This window comes from Garra rufa, chromosome 8 (genome assembly GCF_049309525.1).
Source record: "Garra rufa chromosome 8, GarRuf1.0, whole genome shotgun sequence".
NCBI lineage: Eukaryota > Metazoa > Chordata > Actinopteri > Cypriniformes > Cyprinidae > Garra > Garra rufa.
The window spans coordinates 36753624-36771509 of NC_133368.1; the positions used below are offsets into that span (position 1 = coordinate 36753624).

A 17886-nucleotide genomic window follows, 5' to 3' on the forward strand; every position below is an offset into this window, starting at 1 on the left:
TAAATGATGACCCCCCTTAAAATGTGATTGGGCTACTTTTGGGCTACTTTTGAGTAGCAATTGGGCAGGTCTCAAAAGTGATCGGCAGCAGCGTCGCTACTAATAGTAAAAGTTAATTTTCTTCAGAACCACGTCGTTATTACCTCATTTGTGAGAAATCGTGTAGTCATGTAGTTTTTAAGGTCCCCTTGTAATCAAAAATTGTATTCCTTAAAACTAATCTTTGATTTGAAAACTAATCAAAATTACTTATTTAAATGTTTTTCTTGTGAAAATAATTTTCTCATGCCTTAAAACCGCTTGAATATAACTCTACCCCCTTGCCTCATTTACAATACACAGATCTTCGTTAAAGTTACTTACTTGATGATGTTGTGTCCTCAAAATGCCTCAAAGGCTCGAATGCAGCCTAGATAGAGATTCTAGTTCGCGCATGTGAGCATATGTGTCTGAAGTGTAGACGCCAATGCAGGAGAGATGCTTCTGACTTGGACAACTTTTACACTGTTGCAGCTGGTTATTATTCAAGTTAACGGTTAGCGGCTAGCGGTTTTGCTCTATTTAAGTTTTGGTTTTGTGCTGGTAATCCTATTGGTATATTTTGCATGCTAATGGTATGAATCTATCCATTTACTTGAATGGTTATTGAAATTTGTGATGTAGCAAAAAAAGGACTGTTTCAAACCACTTTTCTGGGACAGCCTTTGGGAAACCAGTTTTAAGGAGAAAATACTACAACATTAGTGCATATGCTAACGTGTGCAAACTGTATGTGTGTGCATCTGTAAGGGAGAGAGAGTGGGGCAAATAGCGTATGTGCTTTCCACACATACGCTATAAAACATGGAAATAATCTGTCGTTTTTATCCTGTTTACTGTATTTATTTGTTTGGCCAGTGTTGTTGTGGGTTTTGGTTATTTTGCTGTTTTAGGCTGTAAGGATCTTTGAAATAACTGAAATCATGTGGTGAAGTGATATAGACATGTAGTGCAGTCAAGAGCTACCTGGAACTACGTTCGCCGTGTGTTTCCCTGAAAATAACACCTTAGAACATTCATCAGCCAATCAGATGGAAGCGTTCAACGGGCCAGTAGTATAAAAAAAATATTTCAATAGAGCCAATCTGAGTAACTTACTGCAGGTTTTACTTAAAATAAGCGGGACTTTGCATTAACCACAAGCACCTTAACAAGCATGTGTCCTTTCAGCCTCTTAACTAAGTAAAAAAAGAATAGCTCTTTTTATCCCTCCGTGTGAAGTGGAGAGAAGCTGCAGTGCTCATTATTAGATTATTTTTAGAATGGACGCAATGGTCTCTGATGTGCTTTGTTTGGTCTACCGTGGCTGTGTTAGAGCCGGTACTTGTCTTGTTAATGCACCCTCGCACCCAAAATAGAGTGTCCTGACTGAGATGGCAAAAGTGTGAGACAGAGGCACGTGGCAAGGTGGCCTCAATAGTTTATCCCATCAACATCCCAAGGTCTTGAACTTTGTTTCAGAATAATGACCCCTTGGTGGATGCAGAAACCATTTGATACATGTTGTATTAAATGAAGTGTTCTGGCAACTCCATGATGGCAATTTTGTTTCACTTTACAGGGTAGAGTAGCCAAACCCTCATTTACCATTATGAGATCTGCCCTCATTTAAATGTTTGTTGGTTGTACTTCCTGTAAACGTGCCTGACTAGATGATTCTATAGTGTTGTCAAGTCCCAGGGTAGAGAGTGTTATTTTTAGGCCATGTGAGAGGTTTTGACTGTGAATGACAGCTTGTTGATGTGTCTACCCACAGCTGAGGCAGCCCCCGGTCAAGCGCTTGCGTCTGAGAGGCGACTGGTCGGACACAGGACCGCGCGCTCGGCCTGAGAGCGAGAGGGAGCGCGATGGTAAGATGAGAATGCGCAGGCACGCCCGATCACTGTCACAAATACTTAACACACAGCAGCACGTATGGTACATATGCACAGGCAAATAAACACTGAGGGCTCTGTTTACAAACACACTTTTTGGGTGACTTTAGATTAATGCACCAGGAATAGACCCACAGATATATATATATGTTCTTGTACTTGTCAGAAATCACAAATCATTGATTTGACTTAATTGATGTACTTTGATACTTTGAAATAATCTATTATATTGATACTTTACTACATAGTTAAATCAAAGTATTTTATTTTATTTTATTGCAGTTTGGAGTAAAGTATCAATATAATAGATTATTTCCAAGTGTCATATTTTATTTTATTTTATTTTATTTTATTGCAGTTTGGAGTAAAGTATCAATATAAAAGATTATTTCCAAGTATCATAGTTAAACCAGAATATTTAATTTAATATTTATTTAATTTAATTTAATTTCCAAGTATCAAATTTGATTTTTTATTTATTTATTTTTTTAATTGCAATTTGGAGTAAAGTATAAATATAACAGATTATTTCCAAGTGTCATATTTTATTGCAATTGCAAGTTGGAGTAAAGTATCAATATGAAAGGTTATTTCCAAGTATCATTGTTAAACCAGAATATTTAATTTAATATTTATTTAATTTAATTTAATTTCCAAGTATCAAATTTTATTTAATTATTTATTTATTTTTTAATTGCAATTTGGAGTAAAGTATAAATATAACAGATTATTTCCAAGTGTCATATTTTATTTTATTGCAATTTGGAGTAAAGTATCAATATAAAAGATTATTTCCAAGTATCATAGTTAAACCAGAATATTTAATTTAATATTTATTTAATTTAATTTAATTTCCAAGTATAGAATTTGATTTTTTTATTTTATTTTTTTTTATTGCAATTTGGAGTAAAGTATAAATGTAACAGATTATTTCCAAGTGTCATATTTTATTTTATTGCAATTTGGAGTAAAGTATCAACATATTAGATTTTTTTTAAGTATCATATTTTGTTTTATTGCAATTTGGAGTAAATTATCAATATATTAGATTTTTTCCAATTATCATAGTTAAACCAGAATATTTAATTTTAATTTTATTCAATTTTATATAATTTCCAAGTATCAAATTTTATTTATTTTATTTTTTTATTGCAATTTGGAGTAAAGTATAAATATAACAGATTATTTACAAGTGTCATATTTTATTTTATTGCAATTTAAGGTAAAGTATCAATATAATAGATTATTTCCAAGTGTCATATTTTATTTTATTTTATTTTATTGGTATTTGGAGTAAAGTATCAATATAAAAGATTATTTCCAAATATCATAGTTAAACCATAATATTTTATTTTATTATTTTATTGCAATTTAAAGTAATGTATCAATATAATAGATTATTTCCAAGTATTATATTTTATTTTATTTTACTGACATTTTGAGAAAAGTATCATTGTAAAAGATTATTTCCAAGTATCATTACTAAACCAGAATATTTTATTTTATTTTGAGTAAAGTATCCTGCACTGTTTAATACCTATAATCCAAAATTTTCTTATATTTTCAGAACATCCTATTCACAGCCACACCCAGTCAGTAAAGTCTGTAAGACTTAAAAACTGTATTAAAATGTTAAAGCACCAAGACATTGTCTACCGTAGTTGTTTACCACAACTCATTTGCACATCCACTTCAACTCCAGCTGTGAACAGAACTGTTGTCTGCACTAGCATTCTCCTCCATGTGTTAAACGATTTGAGGCCTGCAGTCTCTAGTGTCTCTCAATACATCTTTAATCTCCCTCAGTACCTTCGACTTTGAATATCAACAACTTAGTCTGTCTAAGGGGAGCTTGTTAGCTTTTCACAGGGATTTAGTCCAAAGACTGCTTCACTTCACTACTTCCTGGCATATTGCAGCTTGCTCTTGATGTAAACAGCAGGTCTGATCTGGTTTAATATTGATTGTGAAGAAGTCTGTTGTCTTTGCAGGAGAACAGAGTCCAAATGTATCGCTCATGCAGAGGATGTCGGACATGTTGTCACGCTGGTTCGAGGAGGCCAGTGAGGCCCAGAGCAGCAGAGCACGTCCTCAAACTCGACCCAGAGGTAAAACGGCTCAGGTCCAAACTGAATATACTGAATATACACACTGTGAATATACTGATATACTCACAGCAAAGTTCTCTTTCGTTTTTTGCTTTGTTCTTTCCATATATTTAAGCAACGGTATACTGTTAGTGAAGATACTGACAAACATACCATACAATAGAAACCTCTCAATAACAAAAATGACATGGTGTGGGTATGTTTGCACAAGCACTGCGATTTGGCATTCAAAGTAATGTCGCTTTTATTTCTATAACTTTTTTCAATTACTTTTATTTATCAAGGATGCTTTAAATTGATCAAAAGTGGTGATAAAGACATTTGTAATGTTACAAAAGATTTCTATTTCAGATAAATGCTGTTCTTCTGAACTTTCTATTCATCAAAAAAAGTTTTCAACATAATAATAATGATGATAATAAATGTTTTTTGAGCAGCAAATCAGAATATTAAAATGATTTCTGAAGGATCATGTGACTGGAGTAATGATGTTAAAAATTCATCATAAAAATCGCAAGAATTAATTATATTTTAAAATATATTCAGATAGAAAACTGTTATTTTAAATAGTAAAAATATTTTGAAATTTTACTGTTTTTGCTGTACTTTGGATCAAATAAATGCAGGCTTGGTGAGGAGTAGAGACTTCTTTAAAAAACATTAAAAATCTTACTGTCAAAAAACCCTTAACCATTAAATGGTGCACTGAAGCATGTCACATGAAAGGGTGTAAATTATGGAATTAAATGTCCTCTATTAAAAAAAAAAAGCTCCATGAATTTAAAAATTAAGCAGAAGTTTTAATGATTTATCTCCAGGTACGGCAGCTCGACCAGAAGGGACGGTTGCGACCTCAGAAACACACACTCAGGCACAGGAGCCTGCTGTGGTCTCAGCTGAAGGTGCGATGGAGGTGGAGTCACCCTCCTCTGAACCTCCGCCTACACCTGCTGCTCCTGCACCTGCAGAGCCTCTCTCCAAGTCTATTTCCTCCTCCTCCTCCTCGGGCTCCTCCTCTACTGTGACTGCTCCTGCCCCCTCCAGCTCATCCTCGATGGAGAGCGCTGCCTCCTCTTCTCTCCTCTCCTCCCCAGACACAGGGCAGAAGAGCCAGGATGAAGTTACACCCACTCCCTCGGCCACGCCCACTCCTTCAGCCACACCCACCCCATCTAGAGAGGCAGCTTTATCTGGTAAGTCTGGCAAAACACTGAGGACTGCATTCATCTTTAGTAGGAGGCAATGACCTTGTTTACATGCACATAAGTCAATATATTATGTTTAAGCTTTTATTTTAAAAGGGTCATCAGATGCCTATTGTCAACAACTTAATCTTCTTGAAAAGTCTATAACATACTTTGGTTTTCATAATGGTAGTGTGAAACAACCTTGTCAAAAACAGTGCATGCCCCTTTAAATGCTAATGAGCTCTGCTCACCCTGCCCCTTTTTTCCGTTTGTTGTGCTGAGCAGTTCTGTAAATATTCATAAAAAAACCTTATACTCACTGCTTCTGTAGGTGAAACTGGATCACAAATGATTCGCACAAACATAGACACGTAGGTAGATTATGTAGCGCATTCCCTTCAAAAACAAAAGTAATCCTCTGCATCTTCAGCAGCTCAGGAGTTGGGAGTAAATGAAGACTGCTATGTTCATTATTACATCCAACAACGAAACACCTCAGTCACTTAGGAGACATTCTTGTCTACTCCTGCTCCTGTCTACTTAAACTCACTTAGGGTGGGTCTGTGCTAAATCGCCCGTGTCAATCAACAATCGTGGGACAGACCTGTGTAGAAATGTCACTTTGCCAATAATCTCAGAACTGGTTGATCTGAGAAAGTAATTATTATTATTGGGGATTTAAAAAAAGCATTTTTTTTTTATCATTATAGGGTGGATGTTTACACACACTGCCAACACACATTTATGTTCAAGCTACATGTATAATGAATTTTGCATCTGATGACCCCTTTAAAAATAGATATTTATTTAGATCATTCACAGCTATTAAAATGTGTATTTGTCCATATATACTACTAGTTAAAAGTTTGAGGTCAGTAAGATTTTGTTTAAAAGAAATTAATACTTTTATTCAGCAAGGATGCAATCAGTTGATTAAAAGTGACAGTGAAGACATTTATAATGTTACAAAGGTGTGTATTTCTAATAATTACTGTTCTTTTGAACCTTCTTTTCATCAAAGAATCTTGAAACAATAATAAGACGATAGTAAGAAATATGTTTCCTGATCACCAAATCAGTATTTGAAAATGATTTCTAAAGGATCATGTGACACTGAATACTGGATTAATGGCTGCTAAAAATTCGGTTCCCTTTCGATACTTTCACTCGTACTGCGTCTGAAAGACGCTTATGGGAAAAGCTCCTTTTCTCCTGAGACTGAAGCATTTCAATAACGCAGTGTAACTGCACGGCCATTGGTTCGTGCAGTGTTAAAGAAACGAACCAATGGCTCGGCAGCGGAGATGCACAAACCTATGGCGATGATTCGCGCCCGATCGCGCCAAAAGGGGCGGAGCATCTGGCTATATAAGCGAGCATTTCGCCATAGGGAACTCAGATCCTTCTTCTTCAGCGACGACTTCTGATCTTCGCAGAGACTGACTACGCAGACTTCGCTCAAGCAAGCCTCTTCTTCGCCGTTGACGAGCCTCGCAGCGGATCCTCACTGCTCGGCGGATTGACGCTCCGGAGCTGATTCCCTGCTGCTATCCGGCGAACATCTAAAAGAGCAAATTAAGAGCAAATTTCTACGGCGTTGTTTCAAATGCCACGGCGTTTTTGTCGCTCGTGCAGAGCCCCTCTGCATGCCGCTGACACTCACGCTGAGTGCGTCTCGTGCCTGGGTCACGCCCACGCTGAGGCTGCGCTCAATGAGACGGAATGTTCCCATTGCGGGAATATGAGTCTCACTTCCCTCCGCTCGCGGCTAGCTTTCTTTTCAGAGAGCGACGCCGCTTCTCACGCCCTCCCGCTTACTTCCTCGCAAGAGCCTGCTAGGAAGAAGCAGCGGGGCAGGAGAGCTAAGAGCGCGGTGACAGGCGAGCTCACGCCGGCTCAGACCCCGCGTGCCTCGCCTTCACCACATGGAGAGGAATCGCCAGTTCTCTTCCTGCATCCTGACCAGCGTCCCTCTGCGGCTGCGAGCGATCTGGTCTCCTTCGGAGGAAGTGAATGCGAGGATGACAGCATGTCATTGGCCGCATCTGACGCAGAGGAGTTGTCGGGCTCTTCCCATGACCCCGCCCCCTTGCCGTCTGCGCAATCCAGCGCCGCCAGCGCCGGTATGGACGCCGAACTGTTCCGTGTCCTATCTAAAGCTGTCGAGGAGCTGGATCTTCAATGGTCTCCTCCCGAGGAGCCCTCTAGGAGCCGGTTGGACGAATGGTTTCTGCCGGGGCGCCGCCAGGCCCCTCGTCAGCGAGCTTCGCCATTCTTCCCCGAAGTCCATGACGAAATTTCTAAGTCCTGGCGTGCTCCATACTCAGCCCGCCTCCATACTTCCTCTTCTGCTGCCCTCACTACGGTCGACGGCGCCGAGGAAAAGGGCTACGAGAAGCTGCCCCCGCTGGACGAGTCAGTTGCTGCGCACCTTTGCCCGCCCACCGCTATCGGTTGGAAGGCGAGGGCGTCACACCCGTCTAAGCCTTGCAGGACGACCTCTACCCTCGCTGGACGAGCGTATTCGTCTGCTGGACAGGCAGCTTCAGCGCTTCACTCTATGGCGGTACTCCAGGTGTACCAAGCAAAGCTCCTCCGCGGTCTGGACGAGTTGAGCCTGGACGATTCCCCGCTCAGAGAAATACGTAGCGCTACGGATTTGGCGTTACGCGCCACGAAGATGACGGCTCAGGCGATCGGGCGATCGATGGCCAGTTTAGTGGTGCTGGAGCGCCACTTGTGGCTTAACCTTACGGAGATTAAGGACGCGGATAAGGTCGCCTTCCTTGACTCCCCCATCTCGCCGACCGGCCTGTTCGGCCCAGCTGTTGAGGGTTTCGCGGAGCGCTTCACCGCGGCGCAGAAATCGTCCCAAGCCATGCGACACTTTCTGCCAAAACGCTCAAGCTCCGCAACGGCTCCTAGTCGCCCCAAGCCGGCGCCGACTCAGCAGCCTGCAAAAGCCACGCCCCCAGCTGCGCAACCAGCTCCTCAGACGGAGCTCCGTCCACGTTCACGCCCAGCCAAGCGCTTTCCCTTCCCCAAGCGCCAGGGACCTCGGCCAAGAGTGGTGTTGGACCAGGCGCCGCCAGCATCTTCCTGATCTCAACAGCAGGAAGAGGGAGGGGCCAAGTCTCGCAGCAGCCGGACCAGCCCCCAAAGTGCCTCTTTTGAACCCTTCTACACTCCGTTCTGTTCCGAGTGTAAGGGAACTCATGTTTGTAAACAATGTAGCTGTAACTCACGGGCCCTTTGTATCAGCGCCCTTACAGCAAACCGCTGTGATAGCGGGAAAAATAAAAAAACAAACATTTTCAAGAAAAGAGCAAATTTCCTCTTCCAATGCTTTCAGACAGCATACAGCTGTGCGAACCATTGCAGCCCCTAGCGACACGATCCGTGGCATGGCAAGCCATCCCCGGAGTGTCAAAATGGGTTTTGGGTATAATAGAACGAGGCTATGTACTCCAGTTCGCTCGAAGACCTCCTCGCTTTCATGGTGTGATCACCACCTCAGTTCGCAGCAAAGACGCAGACGTCTTGCGATTAGAGGTAAAGAATCTGTTGGCCAAGGGCGCCGTGGAAACGGTCCCCCCAACACAGAGCGAGTCAGGTTTTTACAGCCGTTACTTCCTCGTTCCAAAGAAGGATGGCGGCCTACGTCCCATCCTCGACCTCAATGACAGCTGAATCGCGCCCTCATGAGACGGCCGTTCAGAATGCTTACACTAAAACGGATCCTCTCGCAGATACGCAAAGGGGACTGGTTTTGTTCACTGGATCTGAAGGATGCATACTTCCACATTCAGATCGCCCCCCATCACAGGCAATTCTTGAGATTCGCCTTCGAGGGAGTGGCATATCAATATACAGTCCTTCCGTTCGGACTGTCGTTAGCCCCTCGCACGTTTACAAAGTGCATGGACGCAGCACTTTCCCTTCTGAGACAGATGGGAATCCGCGTCCTGAACTATCTGGACGACTGGCTCATCCTAGCCCAGTCAGAGAGCGAGCTAACACACCACAGAGCCTTAATCCTCAGCCACTTAGAGTGCCTAGGACTCAAGGTCAATTTTGCCAAGAGCGTGCTGTCTCCCAGCCAACGCATTGCGTTCCTGGGAGCAGTTTTCGACTCACGTCAAATGAAGGCAGCAGTTGCGCCGCAGAGAGCCCAAGCCATTCGCAGGCTCGCGGCTTCCTTCAAAATAGGAGCCCTTCGCCCACTCAAGATTTTTCAGAAGATGCTCGGCCTTATGGCCTCAGCATCTCCAGTACTTCAGTTGGGTCTGCTTCAAATGCGCCCCCTGCAGTTCTGGTTGAAACCAAAGGTTCCTCCTCAAGCGTGGCGTTTGGGACGCCAGCGCATCAAGGTAGATCGGGCCTGTATAGCAGCCCTGGCTCCTTGGAGGTGCGCTCAATGGATGGAACAGGGCGTTCCCCTGGACTTGGTGGTCAGAAGGAAAGCGGTCTCGACAGACGCCTCCAACTTAGGTTGGGGGGCGCTGTGCGACGGCCAGCCTGCTTTCGGCCTATGGTCGAAAGCGGAGAGTCGCCTTCACATCAACTGCTTGGAAATGCTAGCAGTATGTTTAGGCCTTCACACCCTTCTACCTGCACTGAAGGGTCACCATGTCTTAGTCCGTTCGGACAGCATGACAGTGGTGTCCTTCATAAATCACCAAGGGGGCCTCTCGTCGAGACGTCTATTTACGATGGTAGAACGTCTCCTGACATGGGCTCAGCTGCACTTCCGCTCTCTAAGAGCGACGCATGTGCCAGGCAAACTGAACCAGGGAGCAGACATGTTGTCTCGGAGCAACGTCTCCTCAGACGAATGGACGCTTCACCCTCACACGGTTCAGCAAATATGGGCTGTCTTTGGCAAGGCGCGAGTAGATCTTTTCGCCTCAAAAGACAATCATCACTGCCCAATTTATTTTTCGAAGGAACAGGACGCATTGACCCAAGAATGGCCCAATCTCCTGTTATACGCATTCCCTCCTATCGCTCTGCTGCCACAAGTCATCAGGCGAGTGCGGGAACAGAAACTCAAAGTCCTGTTAGTGGCTCCATTCTGGCAGAACCAGCATTGGTTTCCAGATCTTCCCAGGCTGCTCTCAAGAGCACCATGGGCCGTGCCACTGAGACGAGATCTCTTAACACAGGCGAACAGAACGATATGGCACCCCCAACCGGAATTGTGGGCGCTGCACGTTTGGGCTCTAGACGGGAGCCTTTAAGTCTCCCTGAGTCGGTTTTGAGTACTATTTCACAAGCTAGAGCACCCTCTACGAGGCGGCTCTACGATCTCAAGTGGTCTGTCTTTTCCGCCTGGTGTTCCACCCGCGGTACGGACCCAATTTTATGTGACATATCTGTGATATTGTCCTTCTTGCAAGAGCTGTTGGATAAGGGGAGATCCCCTTCTACGCTCAAGGTCTATGTTGCAGCTATAGCGGTATTCCATGACCTGGTAAACGGTCAATCTGTGGGAAGAAACGACTTGGTCGTTCGTTTTTTAAAGGGGTCAAGGCGGCTTAATCCCCCTCGCCCCGTCACGGTTCCGTCCTGGGACTTACCCACAGTATTGAGGGCCCTGAAAAGCCCTCCCTTCGAACCGCTTCAGTCCATAGGCCTTCGCCCCCTGACGTTGAAGACTGCCCTGCTATTGGCATTAGCATCAGTCAAACGCATGGGTGATTTACAGGCGCTCTCTGTGAGCCCCGTTTGCTTGGAATTCGGGCCAAATGACTCCAAGGTCATCCTGAAGCCAAGGCGTGGGTATGTTCCCAAAAGTCTCTCTACACCCTTTAGAGACCAGATTATTTCCCTTTTGGCTCTTCCTCCTGCGGAGCAAGACCAGGGATTTAACCCTCTCTGCCCTGTCAGGGCTCTGAGATGTTATATGGAGCGTTCTGCCCCTTTTAGGCAGTCAGAACAGCTGTTTGTATGTTTTGGTGGCCGCACCAAGGGGTGTTCGGTCACAAAACAGAGATTATCCAGATGGATTGTGGAAGCCATCACGCTGGCTTACTCCTCTTTGGGCCTACAATGTCCCATGGGAGTAAGGGCCCATTCGACTAGGGGCATCGCCTCGTCTTGGGCGTGGTCTAGTGGGGTTTCCATTGCAGAAATTTGTGCGGCGGCAGGCTGGGCCTCACCGTCCACATTTGCTAGATTCTATAACTTGGACGTTCCAGTCTTACAGACTCGGGTCCTTTCCACATAGTGGTATGTTGTTACCAGTATGTTATATATAGTGCATCTTGGCCTCTGTGGAGCTCCAAGTGTACTTATTCCTTGGAACGGATGTTTATCAGGCTATCTGATCGAACAAATTGGCCCTTATTAGCCCTTTAGTGCTAGGGTCATGTTAGTCGTTCCTCTACCTTAGCAACGGCGGGATTGTACTGGTTCCCCATAAGCGTCTTTCAGACGCAGTACGAGTGAAAGTATCGAAAGGGAACGTACTCGGTTACTTTCGTAACCTCGGTTCCCTGAGATACGGGAACGAGTACTGCGTTGCTGGCCGTGCTAGGTAGCTGCACGACTCAGTCGTCGCTTCAGTCGAAGTACCTGAGTTCCCTATGGCGAAATGCTCGCTTATATAGCCAGATGCTCCGCCCCTTTTGGCGCGATCGGGCGCGAATCATCGCCATAGGTTTGTGCATCTCCGCTGCCGAGCCATTGGTTCGTTTCTTTAACACTGCACGAACCAATGGCCGTGCAGTTACACTGCGTTATTGAAATGCTTCAGTCTCAGGAGAAAAGGAGCTTTTCCCATAAGCGTCTTTCAGACGCAGTACTCGTTCCCGTATCTCAGGGAACCGAGGTTACGAAAGTAACCGAGTACGTTTTACAGGATAAAACAGGAATAAACATTATTATAATATATTTAAATATAAAACAGTTAATTCATTTTAAGTAACATTTTACACAATATTATTTTTGATCAAATAAATGCAGCCTTTGTTAGATTTCTTAAAAAACTGAATCCAAACATTTTAAACTGTAGTGTATACTGTAGAAAAGGTTTTTCAATTACTTCTGACATATGCTGATATAATTTCATATTTAGCTACAGTTGACATCCCAAATAAGATGTGATCTAAAATTGTGCAAACCCCTAAAAACCAAAGTATTGTCATAATTCAGATTATATGATCATATTCCAATAGTAATTTGAATTTTCTTGTGCATGTAAATGCAGTCATTGTATCTCTGCATATCATAATGAACTTCCAAATCAAATTCATGTCATTCCATTTCTATAATTGGTCAGATTATCACGTCTGCTATACATCTTTCAATCTATGCACTTTTATTTTTTTTTAAGACTTATAGTGGTGGCCAAAATGGTTAGTACTATTTTCACCATCTAAAGAATGGTTTTAAGTCAGTTATTTCTGTCTTTTTTTTATTTATTTATAATGTCATAAATAGATTTTTAGTCTGTCTCAGTTTGTTCTGTTTCTTCATGTCATTCTAGACAGACTGGATGATGATGAGATCAGATCTCTCTGTGGAGCACTGGCTGTTGTCAGACTCCTTGTGCAAACAAAAATCTCACTGGATTATTACAATTAATGGCTAAATGAATGTGTGGAAACGCAAACTGATATTCCCTACTGACCCTCTACAGCGAAAGATAGAAAAAACTGACTTAAAACCATTTTTTTAGCTGGTGAAAATACTAGTTCTAATAATTTTGGCCACCACTGTATGTATTGACTGATTTGTTGTTCTCAGGTGGGGTTTATTTTTCAAACATCACACAAACAGAAACAGGATGCAACATGTAGTGTCTTTTGTCTTTTTTAGTGAATAATAAATCCCTCCTTTTTGCTCAATGTGCCATTGCAGGCATTTTTATTTGTGCGTTTCTGTTCATGCCAGTAGAACATGTGTGGACGTGTGAGTGTAATACACACTTTTTTATTTTTTGCGACGGGTGATGAAACCCTGCAGTCTTGTCTGACATCACTCAGCCTACAGCTTCAATCTTTAATTTGCTCTTTTACCCAGCATTCCTCCTTATCTATGATTTGCCTCTCTTCTTTTTCCCCATCCCATCAATTGTCCCATGCCGTCTTCTCTCTCCCTCTGACCCCGCACTGTCAGAATATGGTCCTCGCAGGCTGCCGGTAAGTTTAGTGTGTAGACGTTTGCAGAGACTGCTTCTCTTGTCCGACCCCCCCGGACAGGTCAGACGCTCAGTCCCTTCTGTACCCATGACCTCCAGCCCAGAGAGTTCAGCCCAACAGGCTGCTGCTGCTGCTGCTGCTGACCCAGGCCCCCCTGCAGGTTACCATCTCCTCCCAGCCTGTATCCCCGCTCTCCTTTAACCTCCTGACCCCTCTGGCTGCCTGTTTCATGGCTGTCCTGATTTGCTGCTGCACCTCTGGCTATGGAGTGTGTTTCTCTTTCTCTCTGTCGCACAGATGCGCACACATCTAACTGCTGGTCATTCATGCTTACATTCACCAACAGCAGAGCTCTGTTTCAAAACCTAGTGAGCTGCCCACCTAGGTGACAGATACACAAATGATTCAAAAGCTGACAAAAGTCGTGATGCATTGTAACGTACTTTGTTTTGGTGAAAATCCTAGACAGTATTACACATATTGAGAGTCACAGTGGCCATAGATATTTAAGGAGAATAGGGTGGTTTGACCAAAAATCTGTATCACGGTTTTTCTTAGGATTCTGGTGATTAATCACATTTCCCCCCCGACTGAGTCTTTATATGAATCAGAATGCATGTAACAGTTGCAGAATCACTGGATTTTAATCACGATCCAAACAAACATGTTACATGTAGCATAAGCAGTTTTTGATGTAAATTAGATTTGTATAATTTCAAAATTCAAAGCAAAAATAGAATATGCTGACCTTTGCTTTGTGAAATTATAATACATAAAACATCTGCACAAAACAAAAATAGCAAATGGGCTAAATTAGATGTAAATTCACTCACTGACAGCAGGTGGTGCTTGGAACAGTAGCAATATAGTGTTTCCTTGGTTACTGCTGCAAACAAAGCAGAGCTGCACTTTTATATAATACTATAGTTGAAATAAAAAATGTACATACACCATGCAGAATCTGCAAACTGTTAATAATTTTACAAAATGCGTGATTTTATTATTATTTTTTTTATGTAGTACTAACCTGAATAGGATATTTCACATAAAAGAGAACATAATAGTTGAATTTATAAAAATGACACCATTCAAAAGTTTACATACACTTGATTCTTAATACTGTGTTGTTATCTGAATGATCCACAGCTATTTTTTTTTTTTTTTGTTTGTTTTTGTTTAGTGATAGATTTTCATGACACCCTTGTTTTCCCTGTCCCAAACTGCCCACTGTTTTTCAGAAAAGTCCTTCAGGTGCCACAAATTCGGTGGTTTTTCAGCATTTTTGTGTATTTGAACTCTTTCCAACAATGACTGTATGATTTTTAGATCTATCTTTTCACACTGAGGGCAGCTGAAGGACTTGTATGCAACTATTACAGAAGGTTCAAACACTCACTGCTCCTTCAGATGGAAACACGATGCATTAAGAGCCAGGGGTAAAAACTTTTGAACAGAATGAAGATGTGCACGTTTCTTATTTTGCCTAAATATCTTTTTTTTTTTTTTTTTTTCATTTAGTACTGCCCTTCAGAAGCTACAGAAAATACTTACATGTTTCCCAAAAGACAAAATAAGTTACATTTACCCTGATCTTTAAAAAGTTCAATACAAAATCAATACACAATACACAAAAATGCTGAAAAACCAAAGAATTTGTTTTGATTTTTCTGAAGAACAGCGGGCAGTTTAACTGTTCAGGACGAATAAGATACTCATGAACAACTATCACTAAAAAAACAAACAAAAACACAGCTGAACAGAATTAAGCATATGTAAACTTTTGAACAGGGTATGATCACTTTTTTGCAGATTCTGCAAGGTTTATGTAAAGTTTTGACTTCAACTGTAGATTAACATGCATTATACTGAGGTAAGATGAAAAGAAAATACCAACTAAACTTTTCTGAAGATAGTTAGTTCCTTTCAGAGACATTTATACCCCCCACCCCCAATTCAGTATTTAGATTTAGATTTTTTTTCCAATATTTCGATCATCATGAACAGTGAGTTTGCTCTGCCTGCTACAGTATTTTCTCATCTTTGCATTCGTCTTCAGCGTCTCTGGCTTGTTAATGACCTTTTACAGTTGGTTTATTTGCCCAGTTAAAGAATTAGTTGTTTGTTGTTAATAGGACTAAGTATTAAAAGTATCCACCTTTACAAGGGTGAAACATGCAGCTGGACACGGATGAGACCCATAAAAATAGCTGGACATGGATCAGACACATAAAATTTACAAATAGAGTAAATAAAAGATAAAATTTACAAATAAAGGTGGATATAAGTTCTAAATAGTTGTAAATCTATTAATTCCTTTCAAGAAAAAAATCTTACTTTTGAACCCCTCTGAATCATACAATGACAGCTGGTACAAATTGACTTTATGAACATGTGTCCACATCAAATGCACCTTGATTTAGGACAGGGCTTTAGAAGGCCCTGCCTGTGTAGTCAGTAGTAACTGAGGCAGCTTACTAGATCTTGGAACAGAGCTCAGATGTCAAACATGTGCATATACTGCCATCTGTTGATTGATTCACCTGGAATGCAACTACATAATTACTTATAAGGTTGGTTTGTCCTGTTTGATGTTGGCAGTTTTTTGGTCTCCAGTTTAAACCTTGAACATCGATCCATGTTTATCTTGTTCTTTTCATATCTTGTTGTTCTTCCCTTTGCAGTATCCTTCAAAATTCGTCTTAATGCTAGTGTGTGCGTTCAGTTAGACACATGAAATGGTTAAAGGCAAACTGAACATATTTGTGCATTTCAGGATAAAGTTAAATTTATTCAATAACCCTAGTGTGTGCAGTGTATTTTTTGTGCTTACACTTGCACTATTAGTTCGGTAACATCCTGACATCACATCTTGCTGGGTATTCACACACACTCACCAAAAATGAAGAACTTCTGGTTTGTCGCTGCAAGACATCTGGCATCTGGAGTATAAACTTTTCTACTATCAGTCTCAACTCCTGAACTACGGATTGCTGTGTGACTTGTTTATTCTGCCTGAAAGTGAATACTGCATTAAAGAAGGCTATGCATGATCAGTGTGCTCCTGTATTTGCTCACCTCTTGGATGCCATTTCACGTTTTTTAAGGAACAGTCTACCCAATCTGTAACCCCTGGCTTTGTGTCTTTAACTCAGAATTAAGCCTACTAGACTCATCTTTTCAGAGTTTGTGGCTTTTGAGTTTGTTGTGGAAAGGTGCTGCAGTGTGTTTCCTGAGGATTTACATCTGCACTTAAATGTTTGTACTGGCTCTGTTGTTGTTTCAGTTGTTCAGTACATCTTATTTTTGTTTCAGATTCTCCCTCATCTGTGGTAAACAAACAGCTCGGATCCATGACTCTGGATGAGGAGCAGGGTGCGTCCTTTCCTCTTTTTTCCTCTCCTTTTCTTCATTTTCTTTCACTTCCTTGCGTCTGAGCTCTGTGCATTTCCGATTGAAGTGGTTCTTGTCCTCAATCATCTTAAGAAGACTTTGCAGATGTGCCTCTCGTTAAACAGAGGAACTTCAGAAAGATAGAGGCTTTTCAGTCAATGGACATACTTTTTCTCCCCTTCTGTTGGGACAAGTTCATATAAAGGTCATCTTTCAAATAATGTCCTGTACACAGGGACACAAGATTTCTTTTGTTTCTCACTCTGCTTAATGAGTTCACCCTCCACAAGATTTCTGTGGTCTTGTAACTTGAGAATTTAGCTTAAAGGGGTCATATCACATGTTTTTTTTTTCATTGATCTCATGAAATAAAGTTCATTGTTCTATCAAAACATTCTGGTAATTACAGAACTCTCTTCCCAGTCTTTTTTAGCTCACCAAGGTCAAAACCTTAAAGTAAAAATAGTAATAATGTGAAATATTACAATTAAAAAAATAACTGTTTTCTTTTTTAATATACTTTAAAATTTATTCTTGTGGAGACAGCTGAATTTTCAGCAGCCATTACTCCTTCAGAAATCATTCTAATATGCTGATTTGACATAGTCTTTTTTCGTTTTTGCATTTTTGTTGTTTACATTATAATTTAAAATTACATTTTGTAACATAATACTTTTTTGTGGTCCTTGACTAACATTTATAAATAAAAAAATATAAAAAAAGAGCATGATATGACTCCTTTAAAAGGACTTTGCTTGTCTGCTTTGGATATGGAATGTTTCCTAAGAACCAAGGAAACACCAATTTTGGAGATATTTCTTCTTTATGGCATTCCTTTTTACTCCATATCCATACTGGAGTTTGTACATGTTCCCCTTCAGAACAAGAAAACCTAAATCCTCTTATTACTTTCACTTGCATTGTTTTAAATCTCTTTGCTTTTGCTTGCAAATGCTGAACTTTAACAAACTATAATCAATTTTTTTGTGGCCTGAAGTCTATCTGCACAGCTTTCCTTTTTTGTCTAGGCTCTGTTTGCACCACAATATAAATAACAGTAAAACTGCATGATTCTCAATAGCATAGTAAAAGCGAATATGCAAATATTAACAAATTAAATAAACACTTCATATATTTCTCAATC

The 17886-nt window shown here is 41.3% G+C and overlaps 1 protein-coding gene across 7 annotated transcripts in view; it reads left to right on the forward strand.

Annotated features, from left to right (window-relative positions):
- dcaf6 (ddb1 and cul4 associated factor 6) overlaps positions 1-17886 on the forward strand; it is a 49158-nt gene that overhangs the window by 18939 nt on the left and 12333 nt on the right. For 4 of the 7 annotated variants that reach the window (XM_073845498.1, XM_073845501.1, XM_073845499.1 and 1 more), the window contains exons 8-12: positions 1796-1889; positions 3905-4021; positions 4840-5214; positions 13330-13512; positions 16665-16724. In XM_073845498.1, coding sequence (XP_073701599.1) covers positions 1796-1889; positions 3905-4021; positions 4840-5214; positions 13330-13512; positions 16665-16724 — 829 coding nt within the window. The remainder of the gene's footprint in view (positions 1-1795; positions 1890-3904; positions 4022-4839; positions 5215-13329; positions 13513-16664; positions 16725-17886) is intronic. The other 3 variants (XM_073845502.1, XM_073845504.1, XM_073845505.1) reach the window with 3 other exon arrangements.